At 58.2% G+C, this 14,649-nt stretch overlaps 4 protein-coding genes across 4 annotated transcripts in view; all 4 read left to right on the forward strand.

Moving 5' to 3' along the window:
- The window catches only part of KCNA7 (potassium voltage-gated channel subfamily A member 7), a 2,646-nt gene extending 299 nt beyond the window's left edge, over nucleotides 1-2,347 (forward strand). Inside the window, exons 2-3 of the mRNA XM_024768229.1 lie at nucleotides 6-528; nucleotides 1,529-2,347. Coding sequence (XP_024623997.1) covers nucleotides 6-528; nucleotides 1,529-2,347 — 1,342 coding nt within the window. The remainder of the gene's footprint in view (nucleotides 1-5; nucleotides 529-1,528) is intronic.
- A 4,387-nt stretch (nucleotides 2,348-6,734) lies between these two features.
- On the forward strand, nucleotides 6,735-8,439 carry NTF4 (neurotrophin 4). The gene is made up of 2 exons (XM_024768831.1): nucleotides 6,735-6,860; nucleotides 7,489-8,439. The coding sequence occupies exon 2, from the start codon at nucleotides 7,501-7,503 to the stop codon at nucleotides 8,131-8,133; it is 633 nt and encodes a 210-aa protein (XP_024624599.1). The 5' UTR covers nucleotides 6,735-6,860; nucleotides 7,489-7,500; the 3' UTR covers nucleotides 8,134-8,439.
- A 2,153-nt stretch (nucleotides 8,440-10,592) lies between these two features.
- LOC112415312 (uncharacterized) lies at nucleotides 10,593-12,656 on the forward strand. Its single transcript, XM_083287577.1, is given in 6 exon segments — nucleotides 10,593-10,716; nucleotides 10,817-10,939; nucleotides 10,942-10,978; nucleotides 11,802-11,889; nucleotides 12,284-12,419; nucleotides 12,466-12,656. Coding segments are annotated over 6 exon segments (699 nt in total).
- Nucleotides 12,657-13,531: 875 nt separating this feature from the next.
- Nucleotides 13,532-14,648, forward strand: LHB (luteinizing hormone subunit beta). The gene is made up of 3 exons (XM_024768617.1): nucleotides 13,532-13,549; nucleotides 13,881-14,048; nucleotides 14,313-14,648. The coding sequence occupies exons 1-3, from the start codon at nucleotides 13,535-13,537 to the stop codon at nucleotides 14,553-14,555; spliced, it is 426 nt and encodes a 141-aa protein (XP_024624385.1). The 5' UTR covers nucleotides 13,532-13,534; the 3' UTR covers nucleotides 14,556-14,648.
- Nucleotide 14,649: the final 1 nt, after the last annotated feature.

Raw genomic sequence — 14,649 nt, forward strand, 5'->3', positions numbered from 1 at the left:
GGCTGCTGCGAGCGAGTGGTGCTCAACGTGGCTGGGCTGCGCTTCGAGACCCGGGCGCGCACGCTGGGCCGCTTCCCGGACACGCTGCTCGGGGACCCGGTACGCCGCAGACGTTTCTACGACGGCGCGCGCCGCGAGTACTTCTTCGACCGGCACCGGCCCAGCTTCGACGCGGTGCTCTATTACTACCAGTCGGGCGGGCGCCTGCGGCGGCCGGCGCACGTGCCGCTCGACGTCTTCCTGGAGGAGGTGGCCTTCTATGGGCTAGGCGCCGCAGCGCTAGCGCGCCTGCGCGAGGAGGAGGGCTGCCCCTTGCCATCGGAGCGCCCCCTGCCCCGCCGCGCCTTCGCGCGCCAGCTCTGGCTGCTCTTCGAGTTCCCCGAGAGCTCGCAGGCCGCGCGCGTGCTCGCCGTTGTCTCAGTGCTCGTCATCCTCGTCTCCATCGTCGTCTTCTGCCTCGAGACGTTGCCCGACTTCCGCGACGACCGCGATAACTCGGGGCTCGCCGCGGTGGCTGCAGCTGGCCCGGTGAGGGGGCGGGGCCTGCGTGTGGAGAGGCGGGATTTGGGAGGAGCTGGACGAGGTCCACGGGGTCCTGGCCAATCATAAAGTGGGGTAAGGGGCAATGGGAGGTGGGGCCTCTCAGGAAGGTGGGGCCTGGCTGTGGATAGGCAAGGCATTGGGGGCCTGGTTGGAAGACCTGACCAATCAAAGATGGGCAAAGGCCTGCGAGAGGTGGGCAAGCCAGGGACGGCGCCAGACCTGGGAACCCTACATTAAATCCTGGGCTGGGGGCGGGAAAGGTGTAGCTTAATGGGGCGGGGCCTGAGGATCTAAATAGGAGGACCTGCCTTTTCAGAAGGCGTGCGCTGAGGTAGGTGAGAAACTCGGCTTTTGGAGGGCAGGAGCACTGGAGGACAGGTGTATTAAGAAATCAAAACTGAGGGATAAGGAGAGACTGAAAATTTGGGGGTCTATACGGCTGGCAGTAACCAATGGGAAGGATGGGCTGGAGGTAGTGAGATCTGGGACCTGAAGAAAGCCGCCGAGGGAGCTGCAGATGGAGGGGTGGGGCCTGAGGATTGGGGCAAAAGGAATCCATCATAAAGAAAGTTGAGCTGAGGGCCGTGAGGGGAGGGGCCCGGGTTTTGGCATAAGGATAAAGTGTTTAACCATTATGGTCCAGGCTGGGTTTGGGGAGGGCAGGGCACAAGGGAGTGGGGCCAGGATAGGGACCCTCCCCATCTGGAAATTCAACTCTGGGGGTGGGATTTGGGGAGGGAAGAGATTGAGCCCTACTCAAGCATTATTTCAGGAGGCCCTGCCAATGAAGGATCAGGGACCCTAAAGTCAGCCTTCCCTGGGGGTCCCAAGAAGGAGTGTACTACAGCTAGGTCACCGGGGTTCTGGGGGCAGCAGCTATTGACCAATTTGTAAAGAAGTAGTTGAATATTTAAACAGGAAATATGGCCATTCCAGTGCGTCCCAGCCCTGTCATGGTCCTCCCTGAACCCCTTCCTCTCTGCAGTTTCCGGCTCGGCTGAACGGCTCCAGCCCAGTGCCTGGACCCCCACCTCGCTTGCCCTTCGATGACCCGTTCTTTGTGGTGGAGACATTGTGCATCTGTTGGTTCTCCTTCGAGCTGCTGGTGCGCCTGGCAGCCTGCCCAAGCAAGACAGCCTTCTTCAAGAACGTGATGAACCTCATCGATTTCGTGGCCATCCTGCCTTACTTTGTGGCACTGGGTACCGAGCTGGCCCGGCAGCGGGGGGTGGGCCAGCCAGCCATGTCACTGGCCATCCTGCGAGTCATCCGACTGGTACGCGTCTTCCGCATCTTCAAGCTGTCCCGGCACTCAAAGGGCCTGCAGATCTTGGGCCAGACCTTAAGAGCCTCCATGCGAGAGCTGGGCCTCCTCATCTTCTTCCTTTTCATTGGTGTGGTCCTCTTCTCCAGCGCAGTCTACTTTGCTGAGGCCGACCGGGCAGACTCCCATTTCACCAGCATCCCTGAGTCCTTCTGGTGGGCAGTGGTCACTATGACCACAGTTGGCTATGGAGACATGGCGCCCGTCACTGTGGGCGGCAAGATAGTGGGCTCTCTGTGCGCCATTGCCGGCGTGCTGACCATTTCCCTACCTGTGCCAGTCATTGTCTCCAACTTCAGCTACTTTTACCACCGGGAGACAGATGGTGAAGAGGCTGGGATGTACAGCCACGTGGACACGCAGCCCTGTTGCCCACTGGAGGGCAAGGTCAATGGGGGGTTTGTGGATCGAGAGGTTCCTGAGCTCCCACCTCCACTCCTCTGGGCTCCCCCTGGGAAACACATGGTCACCGAAGTGTGAGGACAGTTGAGGTCTGCAGCACCTCACATTTCCTTGGAGGGAGGGAGGGAGGAAAGTTGGGGGGAGGGTGTTGGGTTTAGGAAGAACTAAGTTAAGTGGTGATGAGTTGGGGAACACTAAGTCTTATTGGGTCTTGAGTTGTGGATTGGTAGCTCCTGTGGGTACCTCCTCAGGTGACAGTGAATGGCAATGGGTTATGTTGATTTGAGGGGGAGGCTCCATCGGTTTGTATTGCATTGGGTTGTGTAAAGCTTGGGGTAGTGTTGAGATAGGTTTTGTCACATAATTTTGTGAGTTTCTTAGTTCCATGTTGGGTCGGATTGGGTTACGAGTGTAGGTGAGTCTTGTCCAAGTGCATCATGCAGGATTCTGTGGTTTTATGAGTCCCCTAGGGCCATGTTGGATCAAGTAAGGTGGTCACCCACGGCACTGTTGGGACTGATCGTGTGTTCACGCATGGCACTGTAGAGTTGGGTTGAGACACTGGAAACTGCGTGGCTTTGTGATCCTTCTAGGGCCATGTTATTTTAAGTTCTGTGAACTTGTGAGTCATGTAGAAATACGAAGAGTCATGTGATAGAATGTGAGCTTTCTAGGTCATATGAGGTTAAGTTGGGTTGGAATGTATGAGCATAGGAGTCTTTCAGGGTTCTGTTGTGTTGAACTGTGTAGAGTTATATGGCTAGAAGTTTGTCGGGGCTACAATGAGTTGAGTCGTAATGAGTTGTATAATCATGTGAACCTCGTAGGACCAGTTCAGTTGGGTCATACAACTGTTTGATTTGGGTTACATCAAGTTCCGTCCTTGAGTCCTGTAGGAACGTTGGGTTGAGCTGGACTGTATGTATGAGCACCACAGGGCCATACTGGTTTGTTTTGCATTTAGTGGTAGCGCCAGGACCCAAGGATAACAGCACTGGGAAGGAATCGTGTCAAGGAGTGAATATGGTATGTGGACTCTAGGAGACCAACTGAACTGGCTTGCCCAGTGTCATCCCTATAAGGGGCAGGGCTAAGTTCTGTATTTGTAGATTCAGTTGGTCACACAGAAGGCTTCTGGGTGAACTTGGAAGATGTAGATGCCCCTTCCGTTTACCCCACACCTGCTTTGTTTTGCCATTCAAACCCCTTCTCTGTCTTCCCATAGAGTTTTCCTTCCAGACATGGAGATCAGAGCCACAAGGGAAGGGGAAAGGGGGAGAAACTGTACTCTGTTCAGACATGATGGGGGGATAGAAACCCAAAGGAGGGGGACAGAGAGCTGGGGAGGGATAGAGACCCAGAGAAAGAAAGAGAAAGAAACCCCAAGAGGGGAAAAAGACCCAGAGAGAGGGGGAGACAGAGACCCATAGGGGGCAGGTATCAGGTAGCCAGAGAGCAAGGGACAGAGACCCAGAGTTGGAAAGAGACCAGAGCACCCCAGAGAAAGAGAACCAAGAAAGAAAAAGGCAGTGCCCCTGAACCTGAGAGAGATGCACAGTGTATTCCATGGAATCACAAAGGAATCCCAAATCAGGATGCACCACCCTACACTCCCGCAGCTCAAGAAGTGTGTCAGACAAACTGCAGGGCCCACTCTATCTTCCTGGGGAGAAAGCAGTGTCTCAGAGCATGGGAGTGGCTTCCCAAGGTCGCGTGGCTTGTCCCCGGGGAGGGATGGGGGGCTGGACTTGTGGCCTGTTGCTTGACCCTACCTGTCCCCATCAGCCTGCTGGTCTGCACAGGACTTCCCGAGTCTAACAGCCTCATTTCTCACAAATGAAGAAACTAAGGCTCGGGGGAGGTGGGGGGTTACCCAAGGTCAGAGGTCTTTCAGTACTAAAAGGGCATTTGGAGGAGAAAGAAGAGGAGGATGGTTACATCACTAACATATATAGGGCTGCCTGGGTGCCGGGTAACTTTCAAAGTACTTGTATTCATTTATTAAAATCCATCCAGTGGTTTACAGAGAGTTGTTGTTATTTTTAGCTAGGAAACCACCCCCCTTTCTTTTTTGGTCAAATGAAATCTCACTTAGGAGCACCGGTGTGATGCATCAGAGGGTGTGAACTGGTTTGAGGAGTCTCTCTTGACAACTCAGACTGTGGCTAACATATTCCGTTTGGAAACCCCTGATTTAATCCAACCACCTTTTTACACAGAGAGATAGAAGAAGGTACAGATTGTGAGAAGTGTTTGGTAAAGGTTGAAAATAATGTAACCTTTAAATAATATAACACTTCTCTCCGAAATGGAGAGAAAGGCACATTTGGAAGAGAAACGGAGACAGACAGACCCCCCTCACAGTGACAGACACAGGGCAGAGTCTGGGAGGCAGGCACAGAGCCCAGCACAGGGACCCAAAGAGGAAGAGACATGTGCAGAGAGGACAGAGATACCCAAGGGGAGGAGGGAGAGCAGGAGAGAAGAGGGCGGCGGTCTGGGAGGGGGTAAGAGACAGGAGGGAGGACAAAGACCCATAGAAGGGAGAAGAGACCAGAGAGGAGGGGCCAGAGATCCAGAGAAGAGAGAGGGACAGGGACCCAGACAGAGAGGAGAGGGATACAGAGAGAGGGGGACAGAGACCCAAGGAGAGAGGGGGAGACGGAAACTGTTTCCCATTACTCTTTGAAAACTCACCCCTACTACCCCTTCAGAGACTGAAAGTTGCATAAAGTTCCTGTGGTAGGGCGTGGGGCATGTTGGGTGCTTAGGGGTATGGGAAGCATGGCGAGGTCAGGGAAGTGACCTGAGTGGACACTCAAAGACTGAGAAGCGCCCCTCCTCCACCCCAATAAACAACCGCAGCAGCCTTCTATGTGGCCTTGGCTCGGATGGGGAGAGGTGAGGGGAACACCCTAATCCGGGGACACCCTTCCCGCCACCTTGCCATGCTATATTTAGGCTGAGGGAGGGGTACGGGATGACCCCCCCCACCTCCACGAAGGCAGGTGTCGGCTTTCCTCCTGAAAATAGCTCCAGGGGAGGGGTGAAGCATTAAGTCTGTCCCGGGACTCCAACTCCTGTCTGATCTCCATCTGTCTTAAGGTCTCTCTTTCTCTGGGTCTCTGTCCCCCTTGTGGGGTTCTGTTCCCTTTTCTTAGCATGCCTGTCTCCTCTCTCTGCATCTGTGTCTTCTCTCTCTCTCTGGGTTTCTGTCTCCCTCTTTCTCTGGGAGTCTGTCCCCTTTTCCTCTCCATTTTTGTGCCTTTCCCCCACCTCCCTTCATCTGTCACTATTCACTTTCTTTCTCTAAGCAGGTCATTCTGTTGCCAAATCATATCTTTGTCTATCTCCGGGTCCTGGAATACCTTGAGTTGCTCTTATCTGAACTCAGGACAAGACCCTCTCCCCAGTCCCCACCCAGGAAATTCCAGCAGAGAGGACTTACGTGGGAGAGACCCCCCTCACCCAGCGTCTCCCCGGGGCCTCGGGCCTTATCACTTCCCGAGCCCAGCTGGTTAATGTCTGGCCTGGAGCTCCCGGGAGAGTTGGGGATGAGAGCAGAGGGTGGGAATCTGCCCGGGGATTGACACTTCACTGGCAAAAGAACGCAAAGGAATCTCAGGCCCAGACTCCTGGGTCTGAGGGAGGAGGCAGCTGGAGCTGAGGAAGAAGGGGCTGGGGGTCCAGACTCCTGAGTCTGAAGGAGGAGGGAGCTGCGCGGGCCCAGACTCCGGAGTCTGCGGGAGGAGGGGTCTGGGGGACCTGGACTCCTGGATCCGGGGGAGGAGGGGTTGGGGACCCCGGCTCCTGGAGGGTTTGAAGGAAGAGGGATTTGGGGGCCTGGACTCCCGCATCTGAGGGAGGGAGCTGGGGACCTGAGTTCCTGAAAGAGGAGGCAGCTGTGGCCGGGGCTCTTGGGTCTGAGTGAGGAGGGGGAAGCTAGGGCCCAGGACTCCAGATCTGAGGCAGGAGGCAGCTGGGAACCTACACTCTGGGTTCTGGTTGGGTCAACATGTGCCCCTCTTCACAATTCCCCCTTCCCATTTCCCCATCTCCCAGACAGGGCAGGCGGCCACGCCAGGTATGTGCAATAGAAGTCTTGGACGGGCCCTGGCCTGTCCTGTGAGGAGAGAACATTCCAGGAAGCAGCCTCGGGGACCCGGGGCTTCTTAAGTGTGGGCCCTCAGGGACCCGGGTGTCCAGGCCAGCCCTGCCCCCGCCCTGTCTGAGAGATGAATGGGCTGAGGAGGATGTAATCTTTTCCAGCCTCCTTCATCCTCAGCGTCTCCCCTCCCCTCTCCTCCTCCCATCTGCTTTCCATCCAGGAGCCATCACCTGGGCAGGGGGATGCAGCCTTGACTCTTGGTCCCTTACACTTTAAAAAGAACACTTTTACAGAAGGGGAGTGTTCAGGCCCCCTCCTCCACCTGCCTCTATAACCTACCTGTTCCCTTCCTCCGCTAGGTGGTTGCCCCCTCCCTCTCCTGAGATGTCAGGAAGGAGGGGGCCACCTGCGTCCCCCACAGGGGCCCCCCGGAGCCTGGGGGCCCCCAACCCCGGAGCTCAGAGGCGGAGGAGGTGCTGACAGGTCTGGTAACCACCCACTTCTAATCAGTCCTCTCCAGGCCATCCTGTCCCAGAATCCACAGAATGTTCTAGAGAGACTGCAATATGCAAACCCCTGCCAGTGTCTCCCAGCCCTGGGCCAATTTCATGGACAGGGAAACTGAAGCCCCACCTGAGAGGAAGTGTCTTGCCTTCACAGTGGCAGTTTGAAGCTGAACTTGGGTCTCCCTAGGATGCCAGAACATGACCTTTCTCAGAATTCTGGAAACTCAAACCTCCTCCAGACTGCAGGGCTTAGGGTTCCTTGGGGTTGTAGAGGCAGGATGGCAGAGTGGAGTTGCTGGGACAGGGTTCAAGTTCCACTTCTGGCATTGGCTGGCTGTGTGACCTGGTGCAAGTCACTAACCTCTCTGAGCCTGTATTTCCCCATTTGCCTGTATTTCCCCATTTGCTGGCTATTAATAGGAATAATAGTAGACTAATTATGATTAATCTAGAAGTTGAGCATTATCGAAGTCCTAGAATACAGGGTCCCCCCAAGTTCTAGAACAAGTGCCAGAACTTCCTCCCTGTGGCAGAAGTTCCCATCCGCCCCCCCACTAAGTTATTATCCTTCTCTCTAATTCCAGCTTCCCTCTCTCTATCCTCAGGTGCTCAGCGAGATGCTCCCTCACCCCTCAGGCTCCCTCCCCATCCTCCTACTTTTCCTCCTCCCCAGTGTCCCAATGGAGCCCCACGCCTCACCCTCACCTCTGCCCCCATTTCCAGTCCCCGAGTGGGACCTCTTGTCCCCCCGAGTAGCCCTGTCCAGGGGTACCCCCGCTGGGCCCCCTCTGCTCTTCCTGCTGGAGGCTGGAGCCTTTGGGGAGCCAACTGGCAGCCCGGCCAACCGCAGTCGGCGGGGGGTGAGTGAGACAGCACCAGCGAGTCGCCGTGGAGAGCTGGCTGTGTGTGACGCAGTCAGCGGCTGGGTGACAGACCGCCGGACCGCTGTGGACCTGCGTGGGCGCGAGGTGGAGGTGCTGGGCGAGGTGCCTGCGGCTGGCGGCAGTCCCCTTCGCCAGTACTTCTTTGAAACCCGCTGCAAGGCTGACAGCGCTGGGGAAGGTGGCCCCGGTGGGGGTGGAGGAGGCTGCCGGGGTGTGGACCGGAGGCACTGGGTGTCTGAGTGTAAGGCCAAGCAGTCCTACGTGCGGGCATTGACTACCGATGCCCAGGGCCGTGTGGGCTGGCGATGGATTCGAATTGACACTGCCTGTGTCTGCACACTCCTCAGCCGGACTGGCCGGGCCTGAGGCCCATGCCTGGGAACTGGGCAGGTAGAGGAAGAAGAGAGCTGGATGCTGAAAGACCTCAGGGGTGGCCTGGCTGCTCTAGGCCTCAGTTTGGGAACTCGTCAAATGGTCACAAAAATCACAGCTCTCCGATTTTGAGAGCTCCATCTGGGCAAGAAAGACAGATGGTGAAACCAAATGGGGTTTTGAAGGATGAATAGGAGTTCTCTTGGATGAACTTGAGGGTAATAATGATGATGATGATGATAGCCAATATTTTCTGAGTGCCTACTGTTTATGAGCTCTAATACACAACTTGTCAGATCAGCTCTGGTGGATTTGACCATTGGAGGCCCTCAGCTTCTAAGTTGCTGACCATGCGATCTCAGAGGACATCACCTTGCCCACCCTGGAGAGAGTGACAAGGAGGGGATATGTCAAGAAGTGTGTGTGGGAGCATAAAAACTGGAACATGTAGGCAGCTAGTTGGGAGCTGGGGTTCAAATGAGAAATCTTACTTAGTCAGATAGGGCAAGTGTTGGCTTAGATATTCTGTTTTGAGGTAGTGAGCTACCTATCACAGCAGGAGCACAAGCAAGGTTGAATGACAGGAGGTCAGGATGCTTAAGAGTTTGGCCTTGGTGGGGAGTTGGAATCAGATGGATACCCCTCTTCCCTGTCCCAACCTTTACCCTATACTAGTAAAGAAATAGACCTTACCATTGTCCAGCTTGAGTAGAGCATGAGGTTTTGACCAACTGGCCTGTCCCCCGGCTGGGATCAGGGGTGATTTGGACCCTGATCATCCTAGAATGAGCCAGGAAAATCCAACAGGAGAAGCGGCCCCAGAAGCCTGAATGAGGGGGTCAGTGGCACCCTGGGCCAGCCTGCAGAAGGCAGCCTCAGTTTTCCCTGTCTGAAGAACGGGTTGGTGGGATGAGATAATGGGGGCTGAGGAGGCAGAGGCTTTGACCAAAAGGGCTTTAAAATGAGGAAGTGACAAGTCAGGGATAGACCCCACACCCTCAGGACACCCCTTCGTATATTACCATTCCATAGCCACATGCAAACACAGACACACACTTTTGCCCTTGTTTCTACATCTCTGTGTTCTGGGTCTGTGGTTCCCGCTCTCTTTTCTGCCGCCTCCTTTGCTGTCTCTCTGTCTAAATTCCTGTCCCATCATCTCTGGGTCAGTAGCTCTCTTTCTGTCCCTGTTTCTCACTCACTGTCTCACCCATTCCTGTGTGTGTTTCTTTCTCACTCAGCAAAGCTCTTTCCACACCCCCCTCTTTATTGCTAAGTATTTCCCAGTGGGTCCCTCCCTCTTCTCCCACACCCATACCCAGGTGGAAGTTTTCAACCAAATCAAAGGCAGGCAGGACAGAAGCCGAAGCTGATGCTGAGCCCTTCAGCACACACAGGGAGGGAGGGAGAGCCCTGGGGAAGTCTGGAAATCGTTACCCAGCCCCTCACCCCTACCCTCTGCTGCCGAGGTGGGCTGTCCTGGCAGAGGGAGGCGGTGGCCAAGAGGGCCGGGACCCTATAGGAAAGGGGGATGTTTCTCATGGATGCCCTGATGCGTTGAGTAGCTCTGCCCTTCTCTCCCTCTGTTCCTCTATTTTTGGGTCTCTGACCACCCCCCGCCCCAGGTCTCTGTCCCCCTCTCTCTGCTGCTCCCTCTCTGGGTCTCTGGGTCTCAAACTCTCTGAACTTTCTGCCCTCCTCTCCCTCTGGGTCTCCGTCCCCACCCCGCCATTTCTCTGAGTTTTTGTGCCCCTTTTGGGGTCTCTGTACTCTCTCAAAATCCTCCTCTCTGCTGCCTGGGTGTCTTTCTCACTCCATCCATCTGCACGCCTGCAGGCCCTTCATTGGCTGGGTTTAGGGTGGGAGGGTTCTGTCACCTGGGGCAACAGCAACAACGAGCCGGCTCCTGCTAGGCTACGGGGCGGGGGTGGGACCATGGCGGGTCGGACCCTAGCTCGGCGTTACGGTCCCCCACGGTCCCCCATCTCTGGGACCAAGGTGCCTGGATCCCAGCCCAGCTGGCATCTCACCAGCAGTGGCGTCGCCCACCACTGTATCCCGCCCGTGCCCTTTCCCCCGCCCACTGTGCAGGTGAGAGGACCCTAGGCTCTTAGCCAAGAGGAGACTGGGGCCCCAGACTGAAGGAGGGGCCTGGGGATCCAGACACCTGCTGAGAGAAAAGGGGATTCCGGGCTTAGAGTCCTGTCTGACAGAAGGAGGAGGGTTCCAGGGACTGGGTTTGAGAGAGGAGGGGTCAGGGAACCTGGATGCCTGGAACGGGCGGTAGGAAAGGGCTGGGGACTGACTGGGAAGGATCAGGGCTTGCGGAAGAGACTCCTGAGTCCTTTTAGCTGACGTCCTGCACCTTCTCCTCAGTCCACGGTCGCGGAGCCCCTGCTCCTGGCCGCAAAGCAGGATTTGCATATTTGGGCTTTCGACGAGGTCACCAACAGATGGGAGACAACCTCGGGCTCGGCTCACGTGCCCAAGACCCACGGCGGGCCCTACGCGCAGCCCAAGGCCCCAGAACCTGCGGACCGCACGCGGATTGTGGGGATCAAGGATGTAGCGGAAAAAGTAAGGTTCTGGGATGCCCAGGTCCGCGGGAGACAGGGCTGGGGACCGCACTGGAGTCCCGTGCACCCTCATGTTGTGTCCCTGCGTCGTCTTCTTGCAGCTCAGACACCGCGGCTGGCGCCTCCCTCTGATCACAAAGCACCAGTGCAGTGAGACGAGGGCGCAGTACACCGGCTGGCCCAGCCTGGACCGGGGCGCCACCTCCTTCATCGGGCCCCAGCCCCTGGAGCTTGCGGACCACAACCGAGGGGGCCCTTCCCAGGTAGCGGAGAAGACCGCAGTGGCAGGATCTGGCAGAGCTTTGAGACCCTGGGGCGGGGTCTGAGGGAATTTTGAGTCTGGGGTCTAAAGAGTGGGACAGAATCTGGAGGTTACATTGAGTGGGGAAGGGGCTTAGGCCTTTTGAGGCGGAGCCAGGAGGAGGAGGGGACTGGAAGCCCGAAATCCCAGCTCTGGGGCTGGGGCCATAGCCAGTAAATCCTGGGGCGGGCCTAGGAGGCGGTTCTGAGGCTGTGGGCGGAGCTAGGTAGCCTAATGTACGTGTGGGCGGAGCTTGAATATTCTGAGGCCGGTCTGGGGCGGAAGGCGGGGCTGGCTTCCCCTGTTAGGGTGGTGTAAGGAGTAACAGTCGCCCGAGGCGCAGCTGAATTCCAGGGGCGGGACCGAGAAGGTTTGAATCTAGGGGAGGAGCAGGGAAGGTTTTTTAGTGACTGGGTGCTTGGCTTTGTGTCCGATGACGGGCAGAAAGCATTTGGATTTTGGAGGTGAGGCTAGTAAGGGTTCTGATTTGGGGAGCGAAGCTGAAGTGCACTGGCCAGGAAGGATTCTGATTCTGGGGGCGGGTGTCGGCCTGGTTCAGAGGCGCTGTTGAGGCCAAAGGAAGAGGAATTCCGTCTGGGACAAAGGGCATGAAAAGGGGTATGAAACCTTTCTTGCTCATCCCTCCTCCCGCAATCCTCCTCAGGCTCTAATCCCCTGGACGAAGAACCCCCAGCTGGCCGGCCGGCCGGCCTTTCACTATTTCTGACCAGGGCATCCTGGACCGCCATCAGCTCTATCTGACCACTTCGGCCCGGGACTTCCAGGCCTATTCGAAGTGAGCCTGGGTCCTCCCTTGGCACCGACCCCCTGCACAGCCCCCGCATAGGCTGGTGGGACGCCGAGCCCCCCGGTGTTGGCTCCCCGTCTCTGACTCAGTAGTCTCGGCCTTCAGCTCCTGCACGCGCAGTAATCAGAAGTTCAGACCCAGCCCCTACCTTTTTTAGCGCCCTGGTATACTTAGTGTCAACTCTCAGGAACAGGAAGCCTGCAAACGGCCCAAGAAGGAGTTCTGGATCTGGGGACGTGGCCCTGAGGGTCTAGGGCGGGCTTCCTTTGGTATTTGAGTCCCCCAGATAACTCTTTTCCAAGGATGAGAAAAGTCCCAGATTCCAGGCCCTTAAATACCTCGAGGACCCAGGAATCCAGGCTCATGCTTCCTAAAGGGTCCCTGACTCCTACAAATGTGTCCTCGAGGATCTATCTAGCTGTGCCCTCCCCATCGTGCCTCCACCCCAAACCCCGACAGAAAGGAGTTGTCAGGCTACCCTCGCAAGGACTCGATGACCTCCTGGAGCTTCGGGGAGACGCCCCAGGCCTGGGGCCCCGGCCCGAAGCAGCCGCCCGGTCCGTGCTCCTCTCGGCCACTCCGTCCGCCGAAAATCCGCGTGCCCCGCACCCGTCCGGTGATGCCAGTCGTGCCGCACCGCGGGGCGCTGTCTCTGGCTCAAGAATCCTACAGCCCCCCGCTGCACCCACTCCGCCGGCTCGACCGTTTCTGCCCGCTGGAGCTGCCCTGGGGCGGCCCCCACTGGAAACCCGAGTCAGGCACCTACAGCGTGCCGCAAGCCTACAGCACCGAGAACTTCAACTACGGCAGCTTAAAGCCGGCGCTGGCCTGAGCCAGACGGGCCAGCCCCGCCCTGGACACGCCCCCCAAGCGGGGGCGGTGCTGAGCCTGGAAGACTGGGACTAGGGGTACACTGGGTGGGGCTAAGACGGGACCCCGCCCACCGGCGGGGCGGGGCGAATCTAACAGGTCCACTCGATCACGGGGGCGGGACTGAGCCTGGAAAATGTACCTTGGGGCTGTGGGCTAGAGGGTGGCACACACCCTCTGCGGCGGAAAGGGCAGAGCTTATCTCAGTCGACGACAGAGTTAAATAGCCTAAACCACGCTCTTTGCTGGGTTCAGTTCCGGTATCCTGGTTTCTGGGGGCCTGAGTGTGGAGCAGGTGGGATTCCCGCTGAATCCCTGGTGGAGGGGCGGCGCGTCTGGGTGGACCCCCCCCCCACCTCTGGTGACAGAATCCAACATCGAAGCCACCCCCCTCCTAAGAAGTCGGACTCAGTCTACCGCAGGTAGAGCAGGGTTGAGGCTTCAGCCTATAACCACTGGAGGATTGTCAGAGGGGCGGCGCTCCAGCCTCTGGCGGGCTCCCCTCAGGATGGGTAGAGGGGGGCCCACAAGGCAAGGGGCACAGCCTCCTATACCCTATTTCTTGTGCTCCCACCACGGCCTCCCTAGCACCTGGGGACTGAGTCTGTGAAGTCCGCTTCACCTTGGGCATCTCTGCTTCTTGGAGCGGAAGCCACTCAGGGAGTGGGGGGAGGGGGGCGCCACTGGGCCATTCCTGCAACTCCCTGACCTTGTCTGCCTCTCGCCCCCGGGGAGATTAGTGTCCAGGTTACACCACCATGCTGCCGCCCCCAGTGGCCTTGACGCCCCCACAGCCCGCAGCTATAAGACCAGGTAAAGGCGGCAGGGGAGACACCGAGGATGGAGATGCTCCAGGTAAGACCGCAGGGCCCCTGGGCCCCTTGCGACTACATCCAGGCCACGGCTGGAAGGAAGAGGGAGAGTCCTGTGACCTGGCAAAGGAGGCCTCTTTCTAGAAGGGTGTGGAGAGGCAGCAAGCTTCCTGGCAGGAGGAGGGAAGCAGCTGGTGCAGGGCCTGAGGGTGGGTATCTGGGGTCCCTGGGTATGGGGATGGGAGATTCTTGAATGGAAGACCTCAAGCAGAGGAGCTGGGTCCCCGAACGTGTGTATGCAGGGCCGGGGGCTGGGTGGTAAGGACTCGGGGCGGAGGGCTCGGGCTGGCCCTGAGGCGCTGGCCTGGTCCCAGGGGCTGCTGCTGTGGCTGCTGCTGAGCGCGGCCAGGGTGTGGGCACCCGGGGGGCCACTGCGGCCGCTGTGCCGGCCCATCAACGCCACCCTGGCCGCTGAGAACGAGGCCTGCCCTGTCTGCATCACCTTCACCACCAGCATCTGTGCCGGCTACTGCCCCAGCATGGTGAGCTGCCCGGGGTGGGTGGGTGCTGCCACCTCAGCTCCAGGTGGATTACTCAGGGCCAGGCCCACAGAAGACAGGAAGTGGCCCCGGGGGTAGAAAGGTGGCCCGCCGCCCGGGGCAGGGGCTGGGCGTGTGGGAGGGAGAGCACAGATGGTCCTCTGGACACCCGAGTCTGGGATCTGTAGGGTGCAGTGAGGGAGCCTGGGGGAGGGCTTGGCCCCACGTAGACACCCAAGCCCTCCCCCCCAACCCCGCCACCTCCAGGTTCGGGTGCTGCCGGCTGCCCTGCCGCCTGTGCCCCAGCCAGTGTGCACCTACCGCGAGCTGCGCTTTGCCTCCATCCGGCTCCCCGGCTGCCCGCCTGGCGTGGACCCAGTGGTCTCCTTCCCTGTGGCCCTCAGCTGTCACTGCGGGCCCTGCCGCCTCAGCAGCTCTGACTGTGGGGGTCCCAGAGCCCAGCCCTCGGCCTGTGACCGCCCCCCTCGCCCAGGCCTCCTCTTCCTCTGAGGATCCCCACCCCAACCTCCCATGCCCACCTCAACTCCTGGAGCCAGCAGACGCTCCTCCCCATGCCTCCTAATAAAGACTTCTCAAACCGCAC

This window comes from Neophocaena asiaeorientalis, unplaced genomic scaffold, assembly GCF_003031525.2.
Source record: "Neophocaena asiaeorientalis asiaeorientalis breed wild unplaced genomic scaffold, Neophocaena_asiaeorientalis_V1.1 scaffold629, whole genome shotgun sequence".
Lineage (NCBI taxonomy): Eukaryota > Metazoa > Chordata > Mammalia > Artiodactyla > Phocoenidae > Neophocaena > Neophocaena asiaeorientalis.